Raw genomic sequence first — 27166 nt, 5'->3', positions numbered from 1 at the left:
CCACTGCTTTCCCAGGCAGATTAGCAGGGAGCTGAATTGGAAGAGGAGCAGCCGGGAATCACACTGGTGCCCATATAGGATGCCGGCATTGCAGGCAGCAGCTTAACCTACTATGCTATAGCACTGGCCCCAGAAACATGCTCTTGGTGGTACCATCTATAGCAGTCAGTAGTAGAGTAAATTGCTGACAGAATGCAATTCAAGAGAAAGAGAAGCAATAAATATTTTATTATTATTATTTTTTAATTTTTTCGACAGGCAGAGTGGACAGTGAGAGAGAGACAGAGAGAAAGGTCTTCCTTTGCCGTTGGTTCACCCTCCAATGGCTGCCGCGGCTGGCACGCTGCGGCTGGCGCACCGCACTGATCCGATGGCAGGAGCCAGATGCTTCTCCTGGTCTCCCATGGGGTGCAGGGCCCAAGCACTTGGGACATCCTCCACTGCACTCCCTGGCCACAGCAGAGAGCTGGCCTGGAAGAGGGGCAACCGGGACAGCCGGGACAGAATCCGGCACCCCAACCAGGACTAGAACCCGGTGTGCCGGTGCCCCAAGGCGGAGGATTAGCCTAGTGAGCCGTGGCGCCGGCTCGAGAAGCAATAAATATTGAAATAGCACTTGCTGAGTTCTCAAAGCATGCAACTACAGATGTCTATGTGAAAGACAAAAAAATGTGGGAAAAGAAAAACAATGCTCACTAGCATCAAGGGCTTGTAAAAGCAAGCTCAGGTCCTTTTCATTTTCAGTCCTCTGCCTCATCATTCACTACTATAACTTCGTTGCAGTCACATTTAATTCATGCCTTTCCATACTCAGTTACTCCTCTGGAGTGCCACCCCAGTGCTCACAGGACTGTGTGTTATAAAGGTGTATTGACTAGCATGCATTAATCCTTGCACTGGGCCCTAGGGTACAAAGAGGAACTCACAGCCTGGGTAGGAAAGTGAAGAGGGTACTTTATTGAACCACCATCTGGCCTCCACTTACAGAAGCTCTATCGAAGGAGTAAGTATACTGTGAGAACCAGACTTTCTTCTTGTCACAGTCTTCAAGGGAAAAACAAGAACCCAATTCCCAGAAAAACCAAAAGGCTCTAAAGTTACAGGACTTTTAATCACATGAAAGAAAATATTGTATGTCCTACTTAACTTTGAAGCCTTTTCCTAAATTTAAAAACAACAAAAAAGAAATGATGGCAACCCTCCCCCTGCACACACACACACACACACACACTTGTGAGACTTCCAAATATATCATGGAAATGACTAAGTTACAGCTTAGGGAATTTTCTTCTTCTTCTTTTTAAAGATTTATTCAATTTACTTGAAAGGCAGAGTTACAGAGACAGAGAGAAAAAGAAATCTTCCACCTACTAGCTCACTCCCCAAATGGCTGCAATGGCCAAGGATGAGCCAGGCCAAAGCCAGGAGCTGCATCCAGCTCTCCCATGTGGGTGGCAGGGTACCAAGTACTTGGATCATCTTCTGCTGCTTTCCCAGGTGCATTACCAGGGAGCTGAATTGGAAGTGGAGCTGCTGGGCCTTTGAACCAGTGCTCCAGTATGGGATGCCCGTGTTGCATGAAATGGTTTAACCCGCTGCACCACAATGCAGGTCCCAGGATGATACAGTATCATCTCTTCTCAGAATCTCAAATTTGATAAGGTTCACTCTCCAGATGACTGCAACAGCCAGAGCTGGGCCCATCTGGAGCCAGGAGCCAGGAGCTTCCTCACAGAGGATCTGGACAGGATCACTTATATGTTTCATTTAGTGCTTAAGAACTTGGATTCTGAAGTAAGATACCCAGACAGTCATGGGATTGTGAACAGGTGACTTGACATTCTTCAACCATAAAATGTAGATAACAAGAGTTGCTGTTTCATGGGTTTATTATAAGAATTAAATAAGATAATATCATGTAGAGCTGATAGCAGATGTCAAGAGTCTTAGTCTTAGAATTATATGGCCTTCCATGGGGAAAGTAATTTGTTCTGCTGGTATAAGAATCTGGGATTTTGGTTGAGGGGTTAAGCAATGCCAGCATCCCATATAAGTGCCAGTCTGAGTCCTGGCTGTTTCATTTCCAATCCAGCTCCCTGATAATGTCACTGGAAAGCAGTGGGAGACGGCCCAAGCCCTTGGGCCTCTGCCAAGTGGGAGACACAGATGAAGCTCTTGGCTTTGGCCTGGCTCAGCCCTGGCTATTGGGACCATTTGAGGAGTGAACCAGTGGATGGAAGATCGATTGATCAATCGATCTCTCTCTCTCTCTCTCGCTCCCCCTCCCCCTCCTCACCCCCCCCCTCTCTATAATTCTGCCTTTCAAATAACATAAATAAATCTTTAAAAAAAATCTGGGATCTACAAAGTTCTTAGAATTTTTCTTCCACTCATCATCTCCACTGCTTTTCTTTAATTTATTATCTTCATTAAATCAGTGCTTGAACTGTCTCTAGTAATATAATGAATTTTAATCAAGAATTTAATGTATAGTTAAATCCAATTATTAGAATTATTTAGAATTTGCAATATACATTTCTTACAAAGAGTAGATGGGATTAAAATAAAAGAGTAGATGGGATTTGTGACAGGAAGCCAGGTAAGTATCCTAGGGTTTGTTTAGAGATCTGGTTCTACCCAAGAAGCTGTTAAAGTGTCTTAGATCATTTAAATTGGACTTTGGCAAGGATATTCTTCATGTGATAGAGCATCTTGTACTTTTCCCAATATTTTTAAGAGGGTAAATGCTACAAACCCGTGTCTTTAAGGTATTTTACTTGAAAACTGGCCAAATTATCAAAGAGATGTTCCTATAAACTCAAAATTAAAGTGTTACTGGTGGGGTAGGCATTTGGCCTTGCAGTTAAAACACCATGTGGGATGCTTGCACCCTACATTCAAGTACCTGGGTTAGAGTCTCAACTCGACTTGTGATTCCAGTTAATTCACACCATGGCAGGCAGCTCAAGTAGTTGGATCCCTACCACCCACGTGGGAGGCCCACATTGAATTATGGGCTCCTGGCTCCAGCCTGACCCAGCCCTGGCTGTTTTGGGCATTTGAGAGAGTGAGTTAGAGAATGAACAATCTCTGTCTCATTTGTCTCTCTGCTTTTCAAAATAAAGGGGAAAAAAAGTTAATAAGCTCTGAAAACTCCTTCTCTTAAAACAGGAAGACATAATCACATTTTAAACCCCCATGTATCATTGGCAGCTAATTAAGTTAAATTAAGAGATGGTAAGAAACAGTCATATGATGAAATATATCAGCATGGTTATCAGAAAACAAATATTGGGAGCAGGGAGGGGGGAGGAATGCAATTTAGCTCTCAAACAAAGTAAAACAAGTAGAATGCTCCCAAATGGTAACCTCAACTGAATAAGCTGAAGTCTGGGTAGAGTAATAAACTGATCAACTCCATTTCTCAACTTGCTCCCAGATAAAGATCATTGCAAATTCTCAGAGCATCTGTAATTCAGTTACTCTTACACAGATGCAAAAACTTAAAAATATACACAATCAGCCCTGTAACCATAACTCCTTACCCCACCACCCTATTCCAAATCATTTGTAGGTAGGCCAGGATTTTCAGCTTTTAGTCAAAACCAATGATTTTTTTAAGCAAAGAGCAACAGTGAGTTTTCATATAGACCAATGTTTATAACTAAAAACTTTAAAAAAATTTTTTAGCCTTTTCTATGATTTTTCTCACATAAACGATGCCATCAAACTGCCTATGGCAATATCCATGAGATTTCATTAGACACATTGTATTTCATGTAAGGTTTAGCAAAGAGGTGACTTATGATGTTCCAGAAAAATAAGTAGATTCATCCTTCTGTTATTCAGCCTATACTCATTTTATTATTATGAAGGCAACAGGAATTTTCAAAACAAGCCTCTCTATTTTAAGGAAAGAGTATTGATTACCCTAAAGGTTTTTTAGTCTCCTTTTTCCATTATACTTAGTTGAAGTCAGACTATGAAATACAGAGTGCTTAAGGATAGAGATAAATGCAGACAATGCACTTTATACATTTTTATTTCAAAAATAAAAGTCATCACAGGAGAAATGGAAAACAGCATTAGTCCCATGATGATCTAGTACTTTCATACCATAATTTGTGTTTGTTTGAGTTAGCCACATATTAGAAGCCCAAGTTTCAAAAAGCAAGCAGATTGGGCCCTAGGTATACTTAGACAAGTTAATTTGCATTTGTCTTTTATAAACTTTATGAATTATTTATCTGAGAGAGAGAGAGAATCTTGTCCACTGATTCACTCCCCAAATGCTTGTTACAGCTGAGGCTAAGCCAGGCTGAAGCTAGCAGCCCAGAACTCCATCAGGCTCTTCCATGTGAGTTCCAATGACTGAATTATTCACACTATCCTCTGCTGCCTCCCAAGGTGTACAATAACAGGAAGCTGGGAACAAGAGTGGAAATGAAACTCAAACCCAGGCACTCCAATATGGGATGTGGACATCCTAAGTAGCATAACTGTCACATCAAAAGCCTACCTCACTGTCGCTCCCCCTCTTCGTGGAGGAACGACACAGGACCCTGCGCTGTTCTTTCGTCTGCTCGGCCCTCCCCGGGTTTGCTGCTGGTTCTTCCCGGGTTGGCTACTATCCCTTCCACCTCCGTGGAAGGGCAGTTCCCCCTGGCCACATTCCCCACTTCCGCAGGGGAGCGGCACACCGCCAGCCGGTTCTCTCGGGGGCTGCACGGGTTCCCTTAGATGTTCCCCATAGATGTTCCCGGTGCATGCCGTCTCTCTCCTCCTTTATAGTCCTCCTCCGCCAATCCCAACTCGGCTGCCCACACGCCGAGTACGCTGCTCTCCTCCAATCAGGAACAAGTCCTACAGTTAATTGGTTGAACTGGAGGCAGCTGTGCGGAAGCTGTTTACTTCTCTCCCAGCGCCATATTGTGGGAGAGCAGATGCATAGAATAAGTCCTAATTCCAGTAACAGTCTAGTCCGGTTTGCTCCCCACACCTCACTATTTTTCTAAAGGCAATTGGTTGAACATGGTGGTAAGATCATAAATGCTCTATTTATTCAGATGAACAGAATATAAAATATAGAGTTGGAACTCACTAAATACTAATGGAATTGAATTAACAATAATATTCAAAAGCTCAGTCTTAGCCAGGCAGAAACTCAATACAAATAAAACTGAAAATTGCCTGGTTATTAATGCTGAATAAATTTTTAAAAGATATAAAAATTAGGTTCTTCCTTATAAAGCTGCTATAACAGCTGAAAGAATGGCATCAAGATTCATATGAAGGGGCCAGTGCTGTGGCACAGCAGGTTAAGCAGGTGCCTGCAGCACTGGCATCTTGTATGGGTACTACTTCAAGTTTCAGCTGCTCCACTTCCAAACTAACTCCCTGCTAATGCACCTGGGAAAGCAGCAGAGGATGGTCCAAGTACTTGGGCCCCTGCACCCACATGGGAGACAGAGAAAGCTCCAGGCTTCTGCCTTCAGCCGGGTTCAGCCATGGACATCAAGGTCATCTGGGCAGTGAATCAGCAGATGGAAGCGATCTCTCTCTCTCCATACACACACACACACACACACACACACACATATATATATATATCCCTCTCTCAGTAATTCTTTCAAATAAAAAATAATTAAATCCTTTAAAAATATTCATATGAAGAATAAGGCTTAATCAGGCATCCACTGAGACAGAAGGCATAATAATTATGGCAATAAGAAGAGCATGAAGTCTTCATGGCATTACAGAACCATGTAAGAGATTTAAATTGGGCAGACGGCATGAGGAGACTGTAATGAAAATACAGATGTATTCACCATACAGAATAGCCTCAAATGAGGATGCATTCCGTTTTCAATCTGCTAATTTTCTATAATGTTCTGGGTCATCCAAAGACTGTAACTCGAGTCAGAGAAGAGCATATTTAATCTGTGGGGTCTTTACAGCAGATTCAAAGTGGTGGCAATTATCCACAACTGCTTTGGTTATATGACTGAATGATGGAGACTCCTCATTAGTATAATAAGCCATGTTTATTACAGTATCTGGTTAAGGCATGCGTTGCTTTGCCCGGGTCTTTCTTATTCTTTCAAAAAGTAAATGAGTTTACAAAATCCCAGATAATTTTACTTGGGTAGTACCATGTCTCATGTATGTACACTTTGGATGAAATAAGTGCGTCTAACAGCTGTCACATACTACTCACAGCTGGCTGGCAAAGTATGCATTAAAAGAGCATTAAGAGGCCAGTGTTATGGCACAGTGGGTTAAGCTGCTACCTACGATGCCGGCATCCCATATGAGTGCTGGTTCGAGTCCTGGCTGCTCCACTTCTGATTCAGCTCCCTGATAATCTGCCCCACTTCTGATTCAGCTCCCTGATAATCTGCCTGGAAAGTCACCAGAAGGTGGTCCAAGTCCTTGGGCCCCTGCCACTCATGAGGGAGACCTGGATGGAGTTCCAGATTCCTGGCTGAAGCCTGGCCCAGCCCCAGCCATTACGGCTATTTAGGGAATGAAGCAGTGGAAGATCTTCCTCTCTCTCCCTGACTCTCCCTCTTTGGCTGTAACTGATTTTCAAATAAATCTTTTTTTTTTTAAAGATTTATTTTATTTATTTGAAAGAGAGACAGAGAGCAGTAGAGACAGAGAGAGAGTTCTTCATTCCGATGATTCACTCCCCAGATGGCCGCAAGGGCCAGAACTGCACCAATCCAAAGGCAGGAACCAGGAGCTTCCTCTGGGTCTCCCACGAGGGTGCAGGGCCATAGCAAAGAGCTGGATCAGAAGAGGAGCAACCGGGACTAAGCCAGGCTGAAGCTAGCAGCCCAGAACTCCACCAGTTCCCATATGGGATGCCAGCTCTTCAGGCCAGGGCTTTAACCCACTGTGCCACAGCTCCGGCCCCTCAAATAAATCTTTAAAAGAACAAAGAGGATTGTCAGCTGAGCATTTGGCCTAGTGGTTAAGCTACTGGTTGGGATACCCACATCGTATATTAGAGTGCCTGGATTCAAGTTCTGGCCCCACTGCTGAATCCAGCTTCCTGCCAGTGCACACCCTACAAAGCAGCAGGTGATAGCTGAAGTAGTTAAGTCCCTCCCACCTAGGTGGGAGACTTAGATTGGGTTCCTGGCTTCTGGGTTCGGATGGCCAAGCCCTGGTGACTGTTGGTATTTGGAAAGTGAATCAGCAGATGGGCAAGTTCCCTCTCACTCCTTCCCTCCTTCACCCTCCCTCCATCCCTCTGAAATCCTCTGAAACTAAAAGGTTGTAAAAAGAACACTGAATCAATACCTGGAATGAAATCTCTGTACAAAGTTTGTTGATGTGTAGAACCCAGTCTGAAATGTAGATCGAGTTATTCTAGAGAAAAGGAGGAGGATCCTAACCTTAGGTCTTTCAATTTCTTCCTTGCTCTCCTTCAAATCTCAGAACTGGTTCCCTCTCATTCAAAAAGCAAACCCCTTCTACCAGTGTGGTCAAGGGCTCCTCACTGGTTCTCTAAAACACAGCCAGTCTCCCTCATAATAATGAAAGCTCTCATCACTGTGTCTCCTTCGGGACACAGAGAGTTCCATGGGGATATGGACTCTGACTTCTTAGAATCAAAATATTCATAAGACTCTATATAAAACCAGGCTCATACTAGGCACTTAGGAAATATTTACTGAACTGACACAGAGACTGAGCTAGGAAACTGTATTCTCCCTTCTTGCTTGATAAGCAGAGAAAGTACAGGACTTGCATGCATCCATGCATTCACTGTTTCAAAAATAAAGAAGACACTGCACAAGATGCTAGAGATACCACTGTACAGCAGCATCTTAAAAGTCACAGTGCAATTTGCTAAATGTTGCTAAAGGTAAAAATACCAAGGGGCAAGACAAGTGGAGAGAGAGTGTGTAATGTATCAGAGAAGGCTCTCAGGAGGTGACATCTGATTTTGGGTCGTGACGGCTGAATAAACAAATGAAGGGGGGAGGCAGATTTCTAGACAAAGTCACGAGAAATGTGGCATGCTCGAGAAATGGAAAGTAGGTTTCTAGGAAGCTGGACATACAGGAAAGGGACCGGGCTGTGCAGAAGCTGCAGCTGGCAAGATGGGCCAGAAGCAGTTCAAGCTGTGCTAAGGAAACTGGAACTTGGGCTTTATCTTCAGTGGGACGGGAACCAATGAATTCTCAGCAGAGGGGTAATGCGATCAGATCTAGTTGGACACAAGATTCTGCAACTGTCATCGAAGAAATGGACCATTCATGAAATCTGAGAAACTATGAACAAGGAGACAAAAGCCTCTAGTTGGAAACACTGACCTAAGTGACCATTTGCTATATAAAATGGGAGAAAAAAGTAAAATCAGCAATATAAACATTTTGTTTTCCTGGGATGCTTATCCCCTACTTCTCTGACAGGTTGTCAACACCCAGAGAAAAATGAACTGAATTTTTCTCTGAATTATAATCTTTTAGTAGCATCGTCTTACTGTCTTATAGTCATAACAATTTATCAATAATAATAATTTAGTAAGAGCAACAGTAATAGTTCAGTAAGAGTCAGGAAATAATGTTGGAAACTGAAGAACTTCCCATACCTGAGACACTTTGCCTGTTGGAATCTGAATCCCCATTACTGGAGTTAGAATTGTTGGAGGAGTTGTTGTCAACCCCTCCCAGAAGAGGGCGCAAGTGGCTTACTGAGACTTGTTCAATGAATGATGTTCCATACTTGCGAAAATACCACCATTCAAATATCTAGAACAGAAAAATAGTAAATGTATTAAGGGTCCTTGTTACTTTTTATTATTTCTGTAAAATTGCCCATGAAATATGTTACATTTACTAATTCTATTCCCATTAAATACTTAACTAAACAATTTTTATTCCAAAATGTGTATTCTAAAAAATTAATTTTAATAAACCGAAAATGTCATTAAGTTGTAAAATTTTCAATGTGCTTTTCTATGTGCAAGATTCATTTTTAAAAAAATCCGTAACTACAGTTATGGATAAAAGAACACCATTAAGATCTGTTCAGTGTTACTTTCTTCCAAGTTCGTATAACAATCAAACAAAATTGCCACAGCTGAATGACAATTCCAGAAACATTTGTGAGCCAGCTTTCAAAGTGCAGCTTATGAAACATTCCACTTTTGGCACTTTATATTTTGAATAAACCCTACCTGCCTAAATATTTTAAGAGCACACTCCTTATATTTTTTCTTTTTTAATAACAACTCCTTAGAAAACTGCTAGTTTTACAGAATGAAAGAAGGAGAGGCATCTCATTTCATGTATGGTTGGCACACAACTGCCGAGACGCAACAACATACTCCGTGCTAAGACATGCTTAATAAACACAAGCATCTGTTGTCCACCACCAGTGTTCCCGATACCAAGCTTACCAATTGTTACAGACTGTGGATTCCAAAAGAGAAAAGAAATAACATTCGTTAATAAAAGGAAAGAACAATGATGCTCATATGACAAGAATGAGGCCAAGACAGCCTATGCCCCCAAAAAGCAAACGACCTTCCCCAACCCGTCTTACTTGAACCCCTCTGCCACAGCGAGTGTTTCCCCATCACCACCGCTCCAATGTGTTCTCGCCCACATCCTTTCCTCCCTTCCTTGGGCATTTGTTCCTTCAGCATGCACAAATCATTTCACACGCAAAATTTAAGAATCAGTTATATCCCAGAGTGTTGAAGTATAGTTAAGTTCTATAATATATGAAGGGAGGAGAGAACCTCCACTTTGACTATGACCTTGTCTAAACAAGATAAGAGTCGGAGAACTCAAGGGGCTTCCATAGCCTTGGAAACTCATGACTGGAGCATAGGGAGATTACTGATGCCATAAACAGGAGTGTCAATTTGTAAAGTCAACAACAGGAGTCACTGTGCACTTACTCCTCATGTAGGATCTCTGTCCTTAATGTGCTGTACATTGAGACTTAATGCTATAACGAGTACTCAAACAGTATATTTCACTTTGTGTTTCTATGGGGGTGCAAACTGTTGAAATCTTTACTTAATGCATACTAAACTGATCTTCTATAAAAAAAAAAAAAAAAAGAAGAAGAAGAAATTATCAATTCCCAACTTGACTCTCACTGGGATTAAACATGACAATAGGTCTGATCTGATTTCATCATCATTTAAAAAATCATCTATTATTTTTCACTTTATTTTTCTGTGTGGGAGCAAACTGTTGAAATCTTTACTTAATGTATGCTAAACTGATCTTCTGTATATAAAGAGAATCGAAAATGAATCCTCATGTGAATGGAAGGGGAGAGGGAGTGGGAAAGGGGAGGGTTGCGGGTGGGAGGGACGTTATGGGGGAAAAGCCATTGTAATCCATAAGCCGTACTTTGGAAATTTATATTCATTAAATAAAAGTTAAAAAAAAAGTTTAAATAAAATCCTCCCCAAATCTCAAAATATATATATATATATATAATAGAATATGCAACTAACATTGAATTATCTTGATCCCTACATATTTCATGAAAACAAGATTTTATTATCTTTTATTTTATTATCTACTCTGAAATTAACTTTGGGGCATTATTTAAAAACTGCATTTTTTTTTTCTCTTGAAGACTTCTCAAAAGGCAGAAAGAACATTTGTATGACCAGAAGGAAGTAACAATCAAACTAAATGTTTCCAGTCCTCTAATAGGACACCTTGACTTAACTCCAGAGATTCACTCCTTCTGCCCACAGACATTATCACATGATAAAAAAAAAAAAAATTCAAGTGATTTCTCTTCACTGAGTAGGGACAGTATAGTATGAAAGTTAAGAAGGCACAACACGGGTTGGTGTCATGACACAGTGTGTTAAACCGCTGCCTGTGATGCCAGCATCCCATTTGAGCACCCAGCTTCTCCACTTCTGATCCAGCTCCCCGATAATGAACCTGGGAAGGCAGCAGCAGATGGCCCAAGTGCTTGGGGCCCTGCCACCCGCACATGAGACTTGGATGAAGTTCCAGGTTTCTGGCTTCAGCCTGGTTTAACTCTGGCCATTGTGACCATTTGGAGAGTGAACTAGCAGATGGAAAATATCTCTATCTCTCTGTAACTCTTCATTTCAAATAAATAAATCTTTTTTTAAAATGAGGGGAAAGGGAGACAGCACTAGTGTGTAACATTTTGAATCGCAGGAATAAGAGAGTGTCCTTGGAGAAGAAAGGAAGTTCAAGAATGGTAAATTTACAGACCATGGATCGAGTAGGGAGCCTATAACCCTAAGTGATTTAACTGATTGATTTGAACATCAGTTCCCTCAACTGTTAAGCAGAATATTATTTATCCTCAAGAGTCCTTAATTTTCATACCAATACCAATACCATGTAAACAGCTAGTTTAGCATATACTATATGGTTTTCAAATGAATAGCAAACCTTCCATTATTCTGTTAATGGTGCACAAGGCTCCCAAGAGCAATGCACCTCACACACTGCTATAAGGCATCTCTTTTCCCCAGTCTATAATCCAGGCTAGCACAGCATCTTGTCTGTGGCTAGACTGCTGGTGGAAAGCCCTGGAAATCATTGTGACAAAGGATGCTGCTCACTATACCATCCTGACCCCTCAGCAAAGCCTGGGAGCAGATTTACAGCTTTGCCTTTATTAGAAGTCTCCCAAGGGCCCAAAACATGAGCCACAGAACTGGCAGAGGCTGTCCATTACCAGTGGGTGAGGGATGCCTCCACTCCAAGTCTTTGCTTTCCATACTGTGCTGCTGCCAGGCCTTAGCTCATTCATTCCATCATACGGCCACACTGTTTTACACCAGTCATGAACTGTGTTGCAGGATTACAAAGATTTGGCCCCTGCTACCACAGGTTCGTGCCACAGATCCACCATGCTCCACACACAGATTGCTCCTAGCATACCTGTAGCCATCATACAAAATATCCTTAGAAGTCTTCAGATTCCTCAGCTCCTGTAGCACAATCATAGAGTACGAGCACTAAAAGGAACCTTACAGGAGTATGAACGGAGCTCATTTACAGACGAGGAATGAGAATTGTCCAACAAGGTACGGTGACCTGACCAAAGTCACACAGCTGATGAAATAATTGCTTAAACTGAAGCCCCAGCTCTCTGTCATTAATCTTATCAGCACTCTGTAATAAGACTGCTTTCTGTGGGGCCAGCATTATAGCATAGCAGGTTAAGCTGCTACCTGCAACGCTTGCATCCCATGTCTGTGCAAGGGTTTGAGTCTCTGTTGCTCTGCTTCCAATCCAGCTCCCTGCTAATCCACCTAGGAAAGCAGCTAAAAATGGCTCAAGTACTGGGCCCAGGCTATCCATGCCAGACCAGGATGGCATTCCAAGCTCCTGGCTTCAGCCTGGCCCCACTCCAGTTGTTGTGGCCAATTGCGAAGTGAACCAGCAGATGGAGTATCTCTCTCTCTCTCTCTTAAACAAATAAAATAAACCTCTGTTTTTTTTTTTTTTAAGAAGGCATCGGAATTTTTTTAGATTTATTTATTTATCTGAAAGGCAGAATTACAGAGAAGCAGAGGCAGAGAGAAAGAGAGAGGTCTTCCAATTGCTGGTTTATTCCCCAAATGGCTGCAATGGCCAGAGCTGAGCCAATGTGAAGCCAGGAACCCGGAGCTTCTTCCGGATCTCCCACGTAGGTGCAGGGGCCTAAGGACTTGGACCGTCTTCTGTTGCTTTCCCAGGCACATTAACAGGGAGCTGATCGGAAGTGGAGCAGCTGAAACTCAAATCAGCACCCACATGGGATGCTGGCACTACAGGAGGCAGCTTTACCTGCTATACCACAGCACCAGCCTCTAAAATAAATCTTTTTTAAAAAGACCCTTTTTGGTAATTTTCATTGCTTCCTGTAAACAAACAGACAGAAGCCTGTTATTTTGCTTTCCAAATCTTCCAAGTGCCCTCTGGCACTGTCCCTTTGTGTTTTCTTAATAAAAACTACTCCGGAAGTAGTTCATCAAACGGAACCAGATAGTTCTAATACGTGACTCACATTAACTAGATATTCTACTGGGTATTCCTGTTGTTTTTTTTTTAAGATTTTTTAAAATTTATTTATTTGAAAGACAGAATGAGAGGGAGGGAGGGAAGATATTCTCCAGGAGAATATCAATCTTCAGTGTGCTGGTTTACTCTCCCAAGTGCACACAACAGCCAGAGTTGGGCCAGCGTGAAGCCAGGAGCCACAAACTCCATTTGGATCTCCCACAAGTCGGAGGGACCCCATTACTTGGGTTTGCATCTACCTCCATCCAAGTGTATTAGTAGGAAGCTGGACTGGAGGCACAGGGCAGCTGAGACTCAAACCAGGCACTCCACTGTGGGATGTGGGTGTCCCAAGCACTGGCTTATCCACTCGTACTGAAGTGGTCGCCCTCCACCCAGTGTTTCTAATGCAAGAAAAACAGACCTCAATAAAGACCAGGGTATTTATACAGATGTATGGAGGGAAAAGGCAGGCCTTCTCAGGTCTGTGAATGAAGCAGTAGCTCAGCCCCTGCAATATACAGGGGACACTCATATAAAGAAAGGCCCAACTATTAGGGGAAAAAAGAACGTAGCAACAACAAAAAGAGGAAGGGAAGAGCTTGAAGTCTTCTGAAACTTCAAACAAGTCTTCTAATTTCAGGTCTCAGCAAACAATCTTTCTCTTATTCTGAAATATGTCAGGCTTTGGGCAAGTACTACACAGTATTTTCAAAAAGCTATGCAGATCCAAATGGGCAGATGGTGTTACTTAATGCGCACATATTTGGTGTCACTTTGAATTCTTTTCCCTGGTGCACACCTATAATGTAAACAGCAAAGCTCTCATAAACAAATTTAGATTTTAGAAGTAGTTCTCAGACATGCCCATAGCATAGGGGGCCTGCCACAGTGGAACAAAACAGGTTTTGATCTGAGAGGTAACCAAAAAATTAAGACAAAAAACCGTAAAATTTATAGTTTTAAAAACTAAATCTCTCTAGTGCTTTTTCCTCACACTCCAAACCAAGAATTATACAATCAAGTAAGAAAATACTCAATTGGGTTTGGCATTTAGGAAATCATCAGAGACCCTACCATCTAGTTAAAAGGCAAAATCCTTTAAACTACATAGCTAGATTGTGTGAACTTGGTTAGTTCTCTTTGTTCTCTTGGGTTCAGTTTTCTAATGAGTAAAATAAATTCTAGGGGTCAGCATTGTGGCGTAGTGGGTGAAGCCATTGCCCACAGTGTCAGTTTCCCATGTGGGCGCTAGTTCAAGTCCCGGCTGCTCCTCTTCCAGTCCAGCTCCCTGCTAATGCACCTGGGAAAGCAGTAGAAGACGGCCCCTGCATCCATGTGGGAGACCCAGAGGAATCTCTGGGCTCCTGGCTTTGGATTGGCCCAGCTCTGGCTGTTGTGACCATTTGGGGAGTGAGCCAGTGGATCAAAGACCTCTCTCTCTGCCTCTGCCTCTGCCTCTGCTTGTCTGTAATTCTTTCAAATAAATAAGTAAATCTTTTTTTAAAAAAATAAAGTTATAGTAAACACTCAGTTAATGTTGGATGGATGGATGGATGGATGGGAACTGACCAACAACTACAAGATTAGCTAGATGGATGGTTGGAAGACTGAATGGATGGATAAGGGCTGGCATAGTTGATGTAATAGAATATAATCTTTTTTTTTTTTTTTTTTGACAGGCAGAATTAGACAGTGAGAGAGAGAGAGAGACAGAGAGAAAGGTCTTCATTTTTCCATTGGTTCATCCCCCAAATGGCTGCCACGGCTGGCGTGCTGCGCCGATCCGAAGCCAGGAGCCAGGTGCTTCCTCCTGGTCTCCCATGCGAGTGCAGGGCCTAAGGACTTGGGCCATCCTCCACTGCCTTCCTGGGCCACAGCAGAGAGCTGGACTGGAAGAGGAGCAACCGGGACAGAACCAGCGCCCCAACAGGGACTAGAACCCGGAGTGCCGGCGCCGCAGGCAGAGGATTAGCCAAGTGAGCCATGGCGCTGGCTGGAATATAATTTTAATAAATAGCAGCTCAATGAAAGGTTTTGTGTTAGTTTTGTTACACAAAACAAAAGCTCACATATTTTTATGGAAATGGAAAGAGAGAAACTGAAGATGAGAAAGAACAGAAATAACCAAGAGTCACAATACCAAAAGCCAAGGAAGCACATTCATCTACCTTGAAAAAGTAACCTACCACTTCTTGCTCTAAGACAAGAAGAGGAGAGGCACTACTTTGGAAGGTAAAGTGTTTCTAAGTAAAAAGGCAACAAAGGGATAAAAATCAGCGACACTAGCAACAGCGGAGGTACGTATAAGGCTGATCTTCTGGAAATAAGGGAAGTATGGATGGGTTTGGATCTATCCTTGCAGGGCTATCCTCCAGGCCAAGACCATATTTAAAATAAAGATTCAACTGACCAGAACCCAGTTACCAATGCCCAGCAATCACCCCATCACTCTTCATAGAAGCAGAGAGGATGACCAAGGAGTACGGAGGCTGGGGGCTGGTCTAATGTGCAAACTTGTCTCGTCTTCATATGCAGGAAGAGAATGAAACTCTGACAAAGGGATCATAAACAAAACATTTCAAACAATCTTGTAGACCCAATTCTTTCCTAAAGATTCTTGTCTTCCCAACAAAAACTCTTCTTCTTTCAAATAGCACGTTCTATATAAAAAATACTTCTCTTCAAGAAGGAACTACTCTATATCCTGTTTCACAGACACAAAAATGCTTTAAGACATTCATTTGGCAAAATCCTAGCCATTTTACAACCAATTACATCAAACCCAGGGGAAATACAAAGATGGATAAGCTCAAAATTTATCAAGTGCTTCCTAAGGACACAGAAGATGACATCACAGAAGAAAACATACACGGCCGGCGCCGTGGCTCAATAGGCTAATCCTCCACCTTGCGGCGCCGGCACACCGGGTTCTAGTCCCGGTTGGGGCGCCGGATTTTGTCCCGGTTGCCCCTCTTCCAGGCCAGCTCTCTGCTGTGGCCAGGGAGTGCAGTGGAGGATGGCCCAGGTGCTTGGGCCCTGCACCCCATGGGAGACCAGGAAAAGCACCTGGATCCTGGCTCCTGCCATCGGATCAGTGCGGTGCGCCGGCTGCAGCGGCGGCCATTGGAGGGTGAACCAACGGCAAAGGAAGACCTTTCTCTCTCTGTCTCTCTCTCTCACTGTCCACTCTGCCTGTCAAAAATAAAAAAAAAAAATAAAAAAAAAAGAAAACATACAAAACATACACCTGCTGGTAGAGTTTGAGGGAATACAAAACTCTCTGGCAGTCTATTCCCAAATGGAAGGACTGCCAAATTGACACCTGTCGTAAGTTTTCAGATATAGCTGATGGTAAACAGGTTGTTGCCTGAGTTTTTTTATTTGTTTGTTTTGCCAAAGGGGATCAGCTGAGCATAAATAAGATAAACCAAGGCAGTTGGCATGTGTTATAGTCACATCTGTAGCTTCTTAAATTTCTGTGTGGATTCTCAGATATATCCTTTTCTCTGTATCTACTCACAATTCCTTATGACAGACACAACATTTTTGTGAAGTTTCAGCTTTTGTGTACTTTGCTTAGGAATACTGATTAGCTACCACATGGGTCTTGACCTCCTGCTCGCCTGCCAGATCTCAGCCAATCTCTCCTTAGCCAACTGTAAGCCCACAGTTGCAGGGGCTCTATGAAGGCTGCATTCACGCCCTTTCATTCCCTTTCTGGGCCACCTGATAGAAAGTGGAGGGGTGAGGTTCTCTTCAGGGTTAACAGCCATCCCACCTTCATGTTTGTGTGTTCACAGGATGAGACTTTGCACTGTCGCATTAATTACTATGGCCAGAAGGGGAGGGTCACTCTCCTGGAGTGAAGCCATGGAGACCACTGGGATTTGGGCAAAGCCAGTCTGTGCCATTTGTTGGATATCCTGCCAGCTCATACAGTGATGGCAGCTGTCCCCTAGGTTCCTCCTCAAGAGATTCTAATTCAGTTGTTCTGGAGTGATGCTTGGAACCCATCATTTTAAACAAAAAGCTCCCTGTAGAAATCTGATGCATTGTGTTAATTCATTCATTCACTGGAACTTCTGTGCATTCACTTAATACGTACCCTGACCTTATAAGCACAGGGTACTCAGTAGTGCACAGGAACACAGAAGTGGTCCCTGTCTATAATGATACATCTATCCAGGGATGAAGAAGATGATGCGTAATCACATAGAGAATATGTAATTATAAATTGTAGTCATTGTTGGTCCCTGATCTAGATTGGCCAGATCTAACCTAATCCATGGCCAACTGGCAAAAGAAAGTTTGTCTGTTTCAGAGAAGGTTGCAGCCTCCTTCTCTACTTCTGTTTTGTCATCATCCTTCTTCCCCTCTCCCTGCTTTCTCTTTCTTATCTACCTAGTCCATTTCTGTGGGTCTGTTGAAATAAAAATACTATCAACTGCTTCACTTGCTGCTATCCACCTTTCTAGATGCAGCAGGATGTGTGGGAAAGCAGTGGAAGTTTATTTTAGTCTTCACTCCATCCTTATCAAGACAAGTGACCTGGGTAAACTCCCTAGATCTTTATTGGTTAAAGTCTAGTGGTTCCAGCCAACCCCAGCAATTGCATCATTTTCAAGCCTCTCAATTCATGCTCAAATGTAAACTGAAAAAGACAAAGAGGCAGTCTGGTGCCTTGCTCTGCCACTAGCTCATGCATCCTCTTCATTTTTGCCCTATCTAAGCATCAATCTGATCCCCCTAAATGCCAGTGTTCACAATCAGTCCCTGACAGGCATTGATCCACCCTCTGTCTCCTGCAGAAGATCATTACCTTTTTTTCTTGGTGAAAGCAATAAGCTTTTCCTGATAAGGCCAAAAGAGCCTCAGTTTCTCCCCAGGTCTGCAGGGTCCCCTGCTATCTGGCCCCTACAGCCTCTCTTTCACTCTGTATTCAAGAATGAAGAGATAACTGCTTCATAACCGACACAGCCTGAAATCTATGTGCTGCTTCCCACATGCCAAGAACCCTTCTAATCAAGTTTCCCTTGTGTCTTTGCTTTATTCTTAGGTCCAGAATCACCATCATTTGGATGACCTTTATGCCTATCATTCAAAGTGCTACCTGAAGTTCAGGTCAGGTTTTTTAGATGAATGGAAAAGATCTGAGGGGCAGGCCTTGTAGCAGAGTAGGCTGAGCTGCTGCTTAGGACACCCACTTCTCATATGACAGTGTAAGTTTAAGTCCTGGCTATTGCACCTAAAATCCATCCCCCTACTAATGCACTTAGGAAGGCAGCAGATGATGGCCCAAGTACTTAGACACCTGCTACCCACATGGGAGACCCAGATGGAGTTCCTGGCTTCTGGCTTTGGCCTGGCCCAGGCCCAGCTGTTGTAGGCGTTTGGGGAGTGAACTAGAGGATAGAAGATTTCCCTGTGTCTCTCCCTGTTTCTCTGTCACTCTCCCTTTCAAATAAATTAACAATAAAACTTCAAAAACTGAACGGATATTCTAACCACACTCCTTTACTTTGGAACAGAAGAGAATAGAGGGCATGGTCACAAAGATCCAGTTTGAATCTCACCATTTATTTGCTCTATAACCCTGGTCAGATTATTTAGCCTTTATGTGTATTTTTACCTAGTGGCATTAAGGCACTGAATACATCTATCACTTAATATTTCAATGAGAACTCAATAAAATAATATATGCAAAGAACACAATAGAGTAATTGGCATTAAGATGGAACTCAATAAAGGGGTCTCTTGTTACTATGGATTGTGATCCAATCATCACCTCTTCTACCAATTTCCCCAGAACATAATTTTTAAAATGTACAGTCCATGAACTGATTATTTTACTTATGATTCTAATTTTCTCTTTTGTTCTTTATGCCCAGCATGCCATTTATAGATGCATGTCTGGTTAACATGTATAGGCACAGAACATGTCCATATATGAGTACATATTCATAGGGGTATGGGGATCTATGTGTAGATGTCCAAACAACACACAGCACTTTCTCCATTTACTAACATTTTGAGAAAATTAAAAGGAGTGTTTTCTGCATATCTTTACCTTACCATTCTCAAAAGCAAGAACAAAACCCAGAAATTTTCTCCACTGAAATAAACACTGCCGGCAGAGGCTACTTGAAGCAGATTGGGCGAAGCCTTCCTGGTAAATTAAAGACTAACTTGGCTGGTGGACTGTGATGACAGGTGTAGCTCCTGGGGCTGGAGCTGGACTGATACGAGAAGGCTTGTGCTTAGCAGACTGAGGGGCAGCTTGAAGGTAGGCAAAGGAAACAGTTGTCTACACAGGTACAGGCATGGAACCCAAAGAGAAGAGAGATGGTACAGCAAACTCACTAGTTTTCAATTGTAAGATTACCAACCACCAATGATATACAATACATGACTATTTGCATTTAAACAAATTAGTGTGAAAGACAGCAACACTTGCCAAATGAATTCTATTTTTAAGTGGGGGGGGGGGGGTTCAGTGAACTGACTCTCTTCACAGAGGAAATACTGGGTCTGTCGTTTTGACCCCTCTTCTCCTAAGAGATAATTTCAGTGTCTAGTATAGGAATCTTGAGGTCCCAAAACAACCAGTTTCCCTAGAGGCAGCCCTGTACTTTGAATGTTCAAAGCAGGCTCTCTGACTATTGCTCTGGGGAGGGCAGTTAGGTAATTGTCTCCCACGTGCCAGGAAACAAACCACTAAGCACACAGCTATTTGACAAAACACCTGATCCTCTGCCTGACTGCTGCCTCTCCCTGAAAGGCACACAGCAGAACAGTGGCTGACAGAATCCTCACTCGGAGTTCGTTGCAACACCCAGCCAAGTTTGTTTCCTAAAAGCCAGACAACTCCAACATCAACAGACTCCATAGGAGCCTAAAAGCTACCAAGAGCTATTCCTGCATTGTAGTTACTTTACCCTCAGCACACACCAGCATTCTGGAGAAAATCCTTTCAAAATCTTCCTATACAAGAGGTTTTCCTTTGTTTAAAGCTTCCTGTCAGTCAGGAGTATGCAGCCAATGCACAAGACAGTCCAGCCGAGATCAGCAGCTGCGCTCTACAAATACGAGAGCGTTTCCCCACCTCAGCAGTGGTCATGCTCTGGGGAAACCCCTTTACTGCTGATGGGACTTCGCCATTGCTGAGTTAGAAAGGAAAATGACCACTGGGCACAGCTCACCAGAGCGAAAAGGAAAAAACCCACACTCCAGTAATGAATCTACAGGCTACGAACCCACACCAAGACACTGCTAGAATAAAATTCAGACTTGCCGATTGTTCAGCAGGCTAGAAAACAGCTGAGAACTTACCCAGCGAGGCAATGCAATGAGTGAACACGGGCTGCTGGCTGAGGTGGCCTGTGTTCCAGCGGTACTGTGCCATTTCTAGCTATGTGACCTAAGGCAGGTTACTAACTTGCCTAGTCTGTCTATTCAGCTAATGTGTAAGTAAAATGCAAACAACACTAGCAATTACTAGCACAGTCAGTGCTTCAGGTCAGCACCCGGCACATAAATGGGCGAGGGCCTTACGTGGAATGCACAAACAAAAACCTGCCTTGAGGTATCAGAGGGGATCGCTGGCTTCAGCATAAAGTTGTCTCCAGAGAGTTCACATTTTGTTGTTGTCGTTAATAAAAAAAATAAAATCAAAGATATATTGGGACAAAAATGTTAATATGTTACTTTAAATGTTGATGATAACTACACATGGAGGCCTATAATACCTCTCCCTTCCTTCCAAAAACTGTATGTGCTAAGAGATTGCTGTGATTCCATCACACACTTACTAAGAATTCAAGAAGCTCGTGAAAGCATTTTCCAAGTCTGGGATTTCTTCAGTTCACTTGAGAATACTAAAGTAGGAACCTGAAGCCAGTAGGTTCTAGGCACAGCTTTGCTACAAACTGCTACGTGCTTAGACAAAACACTTCCTTTTCTTTTCCTTGGAAGGCTCACTTCTCTCTTCTGAAAAAATGAAGCACTGAGGCTGAATGACCATAAAGTCCTAGGAGATCAAAAACCCCTGTTCCCCACAGCGTTCACTTCGATCACCTGTGTTGCTGAAACTGACTTCCCTCTTTCATCATTTTCTCTTTTCATTTTCACCTGTCCTCAGTCCTTTTCTGGATAGTGCACAATTCCTGATATAGTAACAGAGCTTCTTACCTAACTCTAAATAGTAAGTATGTTGCCTCGAATGAAAATCTTCTATTTAACCACGCAAGTCAGAAACCTTCAGAGTGAGAGATTCACTCCTAAACCTTCAACATTCATCCCGATTTTTCTGTGGCGCTCTAGAAAGGCAGCTTCTGCACCAGTTTTGCTCCAGCAAATTCCTCCTCAACTTGTTTCCCTCTTTCCTGGATCCCTAGATTAAAGAGCTTTCCAGAGACAATCCAAAGCCTCTCTCTTCTCCCATCATTGCTCTAGGTCAGATTCAAATCTCTGTTTGCTTACTTTTCATCCTAAGAGAAGAAAATTCTTGAAGTCCTTGGCCTCAAAGGCCAGTGGTTTCCAGACTTTGGGTTTTCCCGCTGTGTTAAAATTTCTCCTGTCTCCCATCACATTTGACGATCCCCTCTGGGGTTGCTAAAGTTTTCTTGCCAATTCACAATAGTAAAATGATACCACCATACACTATCACCATAATTTCAGAAGGAAATTTTAGCATTAGAAACTAGGAGGGGCAGAATTTCAGAATAAAATATAATCCTTACACGGAATAAAGAAGTGATCAACTTCATGGCTTTATGAACAAATCTCGACAGTGTCTTTTGTTGCTCATGTCTTTACAGTACAGGAACGACTTCAGAGACATGCACAGGTGATTAGATCAGGACATAAAATGCAATATGGTACACGTTACCGCATATACCTTATTTCAATCCATTTTAAGGAGGAGCTTTCAAATGCTTCTCCTTACATTGGGTTGGACTTTACAGCCAGCACTGGGCTTTCTATATGGATCTCCACCAATGCAATTCTCTTGCAGGGACTCCTGCTGATATTCTTCACATTTCTGGATCAATAATACCAACCTGAAACAACCCATGTCTTGAATCCAGTAGCCCGTGTGATACAGTTCTGATATGGTCTCATCACAAAAACATGCACCCATACTGCCTCCATCCCTTTCATCTGTCTGCAGGCTGATGCGCTGCAGATATTTCTCTACCTTTTTATTCTGGCTCCTTACAAGCCTGCACTTCTGAATTCCTCCATTATTACAGGCCCACTTACACTGTTTGCTCCCCATGCCTGTGCCCTTCTCCTCTAAAACTCTTCTGTTTTCCTACGGATCTTCTGTTTTTTTCTTTTCTTTTGACAATCAGAGTTAGACAGGGAGAGAGGGAGAGAGGGAGAGAGGGAGAGAGGGAGAGAGAGAGAGAAAGGTCTTCCTTTTTTTTCCCGTTGGTTCACCCCCCAAATGGTCACTATGGCAGGCGCACTGCACTGATCTGAAGCCAGGAGCCAGGTGATTCCTCTTGGTCTCCCATGTGGGTGCAGGGCCCAAGCACTTGGGGCATCCTCCACCACCCTCCTGGGCCACAGTAGAGAGCTGGCCTGGAAGAAGGGCAACCGGGACAGAATCCGGCGCCCCAACTGGGACTAGAACCTGGGGTGCCGGCGCCACAGGCAGAGGATTAGCCTAGTGAGCTGCAGCACCGGCCCAATCTTCTGTTTTTCTTAACATCAACTCTATAAAATTTTTTCTTGTGCCTGTTCCTATAATAATTAATAATCACAGGATATTTACAGAGGAAAAAAGATTTCTAAAACTTCTTTCTCTTAAAGTTCACTTAATTATATTAACCTAGCCCCACCATGGTATATGGTCTTCAATTTAGGTCATTAAAATGGACCACTTCAAAACTCCTGGCTCCTGGCTTCCGTCTAGCCAGCCCTGGCCATTGAGGCCATTTGGGGAGTGAACCAGCAGATGGCTCTCTCTGTAACTGGGCCACTCAAATAATAAATAAAATCTTTTAAAAAAATAAAATGGAGGGGCTGGTGCTGTGGCACAGTGGGTTAACACCCCGGCCTGAAGCACTGGCATCCCATATGGGCACCAGTTCGAGACCTGGCTGTTCCACTTCCGATCCAGCTCTCTGCTGTGGCCTGGGAAAGCAGTAGAAGATGGCCCAAGTCCTTGGGCCCCTGCACCCACATGGGAGACCCAGAAGAAGCTCCTGGTTCCTGGCTTCAGATCAGCACAACTCTGGCTGTTGTGGCCAACTGGGGAGTGAACCAGCAGATGGAAGACCTCCCTCACTCTCACTCTCACTCTCTCTCTCTCTCTCTTTCTCTCTGCATCTCCTCTGTGTAACTCTGACTTTAAAATAAATAAATAAATCTTTAAATAAAATAAAATGGACTACTTGGGTGTTATAATTGAGTTCACATGTGATTATTATAGAGCAAAAGGTAATGGATATAAGTGGATGATAATACTGCTTTTCACCTATTTGTGATATTTTTAGGAAGTAGTAAAGAAATAAAAGTAAATTTTGACAGAAGAGAAGATGAAGGGACAAAAGCTTAAAATTGTCACAATTCATGTCAATACAGTCAAAGAAACAGAGCTTTATTTCTACTGATCTTGTTTATGTCAAATAATCCCTTTTGATGAGGAAAAACATTTTTTAGTTGATGTAAATTTTATATTAGTTTTTTAGACATTAGAATTTGACAGAGAATTGTGCCTTCTCTTACTTTCCATATTATATACATTCGTTTTTCCTTTTCAACAAAAGTTATATATGAATGTTCACTATGTTTTTCAATATTTTTTAGACATATATAACCTGGGTAGTGAAAGGCCTCTTAAGTGTGCAAGATAATCACTGTAAACTGCTACTGTTGATTCTTCCACACTTGTTTCTCATACATATACTATCATATGCATTAGTAAACAATAGGTTTACAAGTAAGAAAGATTCTACCACTTACCAAAATAAGCCCTGATATTAGTGAAGACGTGCCTGTCAGGGCCACATAGAACTTCGGTGTTAATGTGTTCAAAAACATGCTCACTGGAAAACAGAAAAGGGAAGAACAAAGAAAGCATTAGCATGTCAGTAAAACCAAGGGTTTTTTTTTCATGTTTTCTTTCTGAGGAAATCATTTGTCCCTGATGATAAGAATTCTTAGGGGCTGGTGCTTTGGCGCAATGGGTTAAAGCCCTGGCCTGAGGCCCTGGCATCCCATATGGGCGTTGGTTTGTGTCCCAGCTGCTCCTCTTCGGATCCAGCTCTCTGCTATGGCCTGGGATAGCAGTGGAAGATGGCCCAAGTCCTTGGGCCCCTGCACCTACGTGGGAGACCTGGAAGAAGCTCCTGGCTTCTGATTTCGGATGGGCGCAGCTCCGGCCATTGCAGCCATCTGGGGAGTGAACCAGCGGATGGAAGACCTCTCTCTCTGTCTCTACCTCTCTCTGTAACTCTCTTTCAAATAAATAAAATCTATAAAAAAAGAAGAATTCTTAGATTCACAGCAAAGTCACATTAAAATAGTTCACATCATGTAGGGTCTGATTACTAGGTGTCAAGTTACATATCCTGAAAGAAAAAAGTTATGTATAAGAACAAAGGGCAACTTTGTCATTTCTACCTCCCAAAATGATTGCTGAGAATACTTCTTATGGACTAATAACCACTGAAGAGTTTAATAAGACTGGTTTGTAACTGCTAGTCAAAAGGAAAAGGTGCTCTTATATTTTCTGTGGGACCTGCACATCAGAGCCCTTGAGGAGTCAACAGTAGTATTTCAGCCTTAGAGCAATTGGAAAAAAAACTATAGTGAATATACTAAATAGTCATTTAAATAACTGTATAGTTGGGGCCGGCACCATGGCTCACTAGGCTAATCCTCCACCTGCGGCGCCGGCACCCCGGGTTCTAGTCCCAGTTGCCCCTCTTCTAGTCCAGCTCTCTGCTGTGGACCAGGAAGGCAGTGGAGGATGAAGCAAGTGCTTGGGCCCTGAACCCACATGGGAGACCAGGAGGAAGCACCTGGCTCCTGGCTTCGGATCGGCCGCAGCGCGCCCGCCATAGCGGCCATTTGAGGGGTGAACCAGTGGAAGGAAGACCTTTCTCTCTGTCTCTCTCTCACTGTCTAACTTTGCCTGTCAAAAAAAAAAAAAAAAACTGTATAATTGAATAGTTACTTAAATAACTGTTTAACTAAATCATTATTTAACACTATGGTTACCCCTAAGGACAAAGCACAAACTAGCAAAAGGTAGCACATATCAGTAAGTTTTTTTCAACTCCTTCAAAATGTTGCTAGATGACTAAAAATGAATGTTCATTGCCAGGCACCCTCTTTACCAATCCTCATCACTCTTCACATCCACATCTAGTTCATCTGGCTGCTCATTAATTAAGCCGCTGATTTTTTATATATTGTACAAAATTTTGATTATTACCAGAACTAAAACAGATATAATGAGTTTTTTGCAAAGATATTCACATTTCTTGACTAAATCTGTTAGTGGAAGGAAACCACATCCAGTCTGGTTTCAGAATAAGGCTTTAGAGGAGGGCTGCCCTGAGCTGGGCCCAGACAGTGAAGTAAGATCACTGAAATGAACAGCTTCCATGTTCATTCATTCAACAAATATTTCATTCTGTTTATCAATGAGACCATGGATAAAGAATGAAAGAATGACTCACACACAGTTCCCGCCCTTCAGAAGCCCACAGTGCATCTGGGGAACACAGTACACAAACAACCACTACAAAGCTTGATATGTGCATAGATAGGCCCTATACACAGGACGTTATGAAAACACACAAAAGGGATGAACCCAATGTTGGGGGGGGGGGGGAGCAGGTGCAGGAGGATACTAGGGAAGGTGTCCAAGAGAAGAGGCCAACTCCTCTGAGTCCTGAGGAACAAGCAAGAGTTAACCAGACCAAAGAAGGGAGGAGGAAGAACAGGATGGCAGTTTGAGCAAAGGAAGGCACCTGCTTTAAGGTGCTCAAGAGAGAGACAGACACTTTTAAACAGATAGAAGGGATGAAGAGAGGAGTTAGGGCAGTAGCCCCATTGTAAAGACGCAGAAGCAGAAGGTTTCAATGATTCCACTTTTCCTTGCTACCTGGGCTTCCTGTTAATAAGCCCCACTCTGGGGGCTGGTGCGGTGGCACAGTGGGTTAACACCCTGGCCTGAAGCACCGGCATCCCATATGGGCACCGGTTCGAGTCCCGGCTGTTCCACTTCCAATCCAGCTCTCTGCTGTGGCCTGGGAAAGCAGTAGAAGATGGCCCAAGTCCTTGGGCCCTGCACCCACATGGGAGACCCGGAAGAAGCTCCTGGCTCCTGGCTTCAGATCGGCGCAGTTCCAGCTGTTGCAGCCAATTGGGGAGTGAACCATCGGATGGAAGACCTCTATCTCTTTCTGCCTCTCCTCCCTCTGTGTAACTCTGACTTTCAAATAAATAATAAATAAATCTTAAAAAGAAAAAAAGAAAAAAAGAAGCCCTCCTCTGTTAAATGAGTGAGTTTAACTTCTGGTCTGCCATTGGCAATCACGAGAGACTGGACTAAGGCAGTGTGCTGAATGAAGTCCACATTCACAACTTGGAATAAGTGGACTGTTCCAGAGAACTAGAAGATGGAAAAGAAGGAGAGATCAACCTCAAGCTGGAACAGAAGAGGGAGAAGATACAGTATAGTTGAGGAAGGTTTGCTCGATCATTTAAAATTGACAGTGATGTCATCTCTTGTGCAAGAGTTAGTAGAAGGAGGCAGATCTTTTTAAAAGGAAACAATTACACTATAAGAAATCCTCCGGGCTGGCATTGTGGTGTAGTGGTAAAGCCACAGCCTGCAATGCCATCATCTCAATATGGGTGCCAGTTCATGTCCCAGCTGCTCCATTTCCAATCCAATTTCCTACTAACAGCCTGTGAAAAGCAGCCGAAGATGGCTCAAGTGTTTGGGCCCCTGCTACCCACAGGGGAGACCCAGATGAAGTTCCTGGCCCAGCGCTGGCTGCTGCAGCCATTTGGGGAATGAACCAGCAGGAAGAAGATTCTGTGTGTGTGTGTGTGTGTGTGTTTGTGTCTCTTTCTCTGTAAGTTTGATTTTCAAAACTAAATAAATCTAAAAAAAA

At 43.0% G+C, this 27166-nt stretch overlaps 1 protein-coding gene across 17 annotated transcripts in view; it reads right to left on the bottom strand.

The window, feature by feature from the left end:
* The window catches only part of ST7 (suppression of tumorigenicity 7), a 297160-nt gene that overhangs the window by 110334 nt on the left and 159660 nt on the right, over positions 1-27166 (bottom strand). For all 17 annotated transcript variants that reach the window (XR_016230708.1, XR_016230709.1, XR_016230710.1 and 14 more), the window contains 2 exon segments: positions 23997-24079; positions 8606-8765 (listed from right to left, as the gene is read on the bottom strand). Coding sequence is in view for 11 of the 17 variants with exons in the window: in XM_051847997.3 (XP_051703957.1) it covers positions 8606-8765; positions 23997-24079 (243 nt within the window). In the remaining 6 variants the exon portion in view is untranslated.

Source organism: Oryctolagus cuniculus, chromosome 3, assembly GCF_051225735.1.
Source record: "Oryctolagus cuniculus isolate XC-2025 breed Fujian yellow rabbit chromosome 3, ASM5122573v1, whole genome shotgun sequence".
NCBI lineage: Eukaryota > Metazoa > Chordata > Mammalia > Lagomorpha > Leporidae > Oryctolagus > Oryctolagus cuniculus.
Note: the sequence above shows the minus strand (reverse complement) of the source record. Positions and strands in the feature narration are given on the sequence as shown.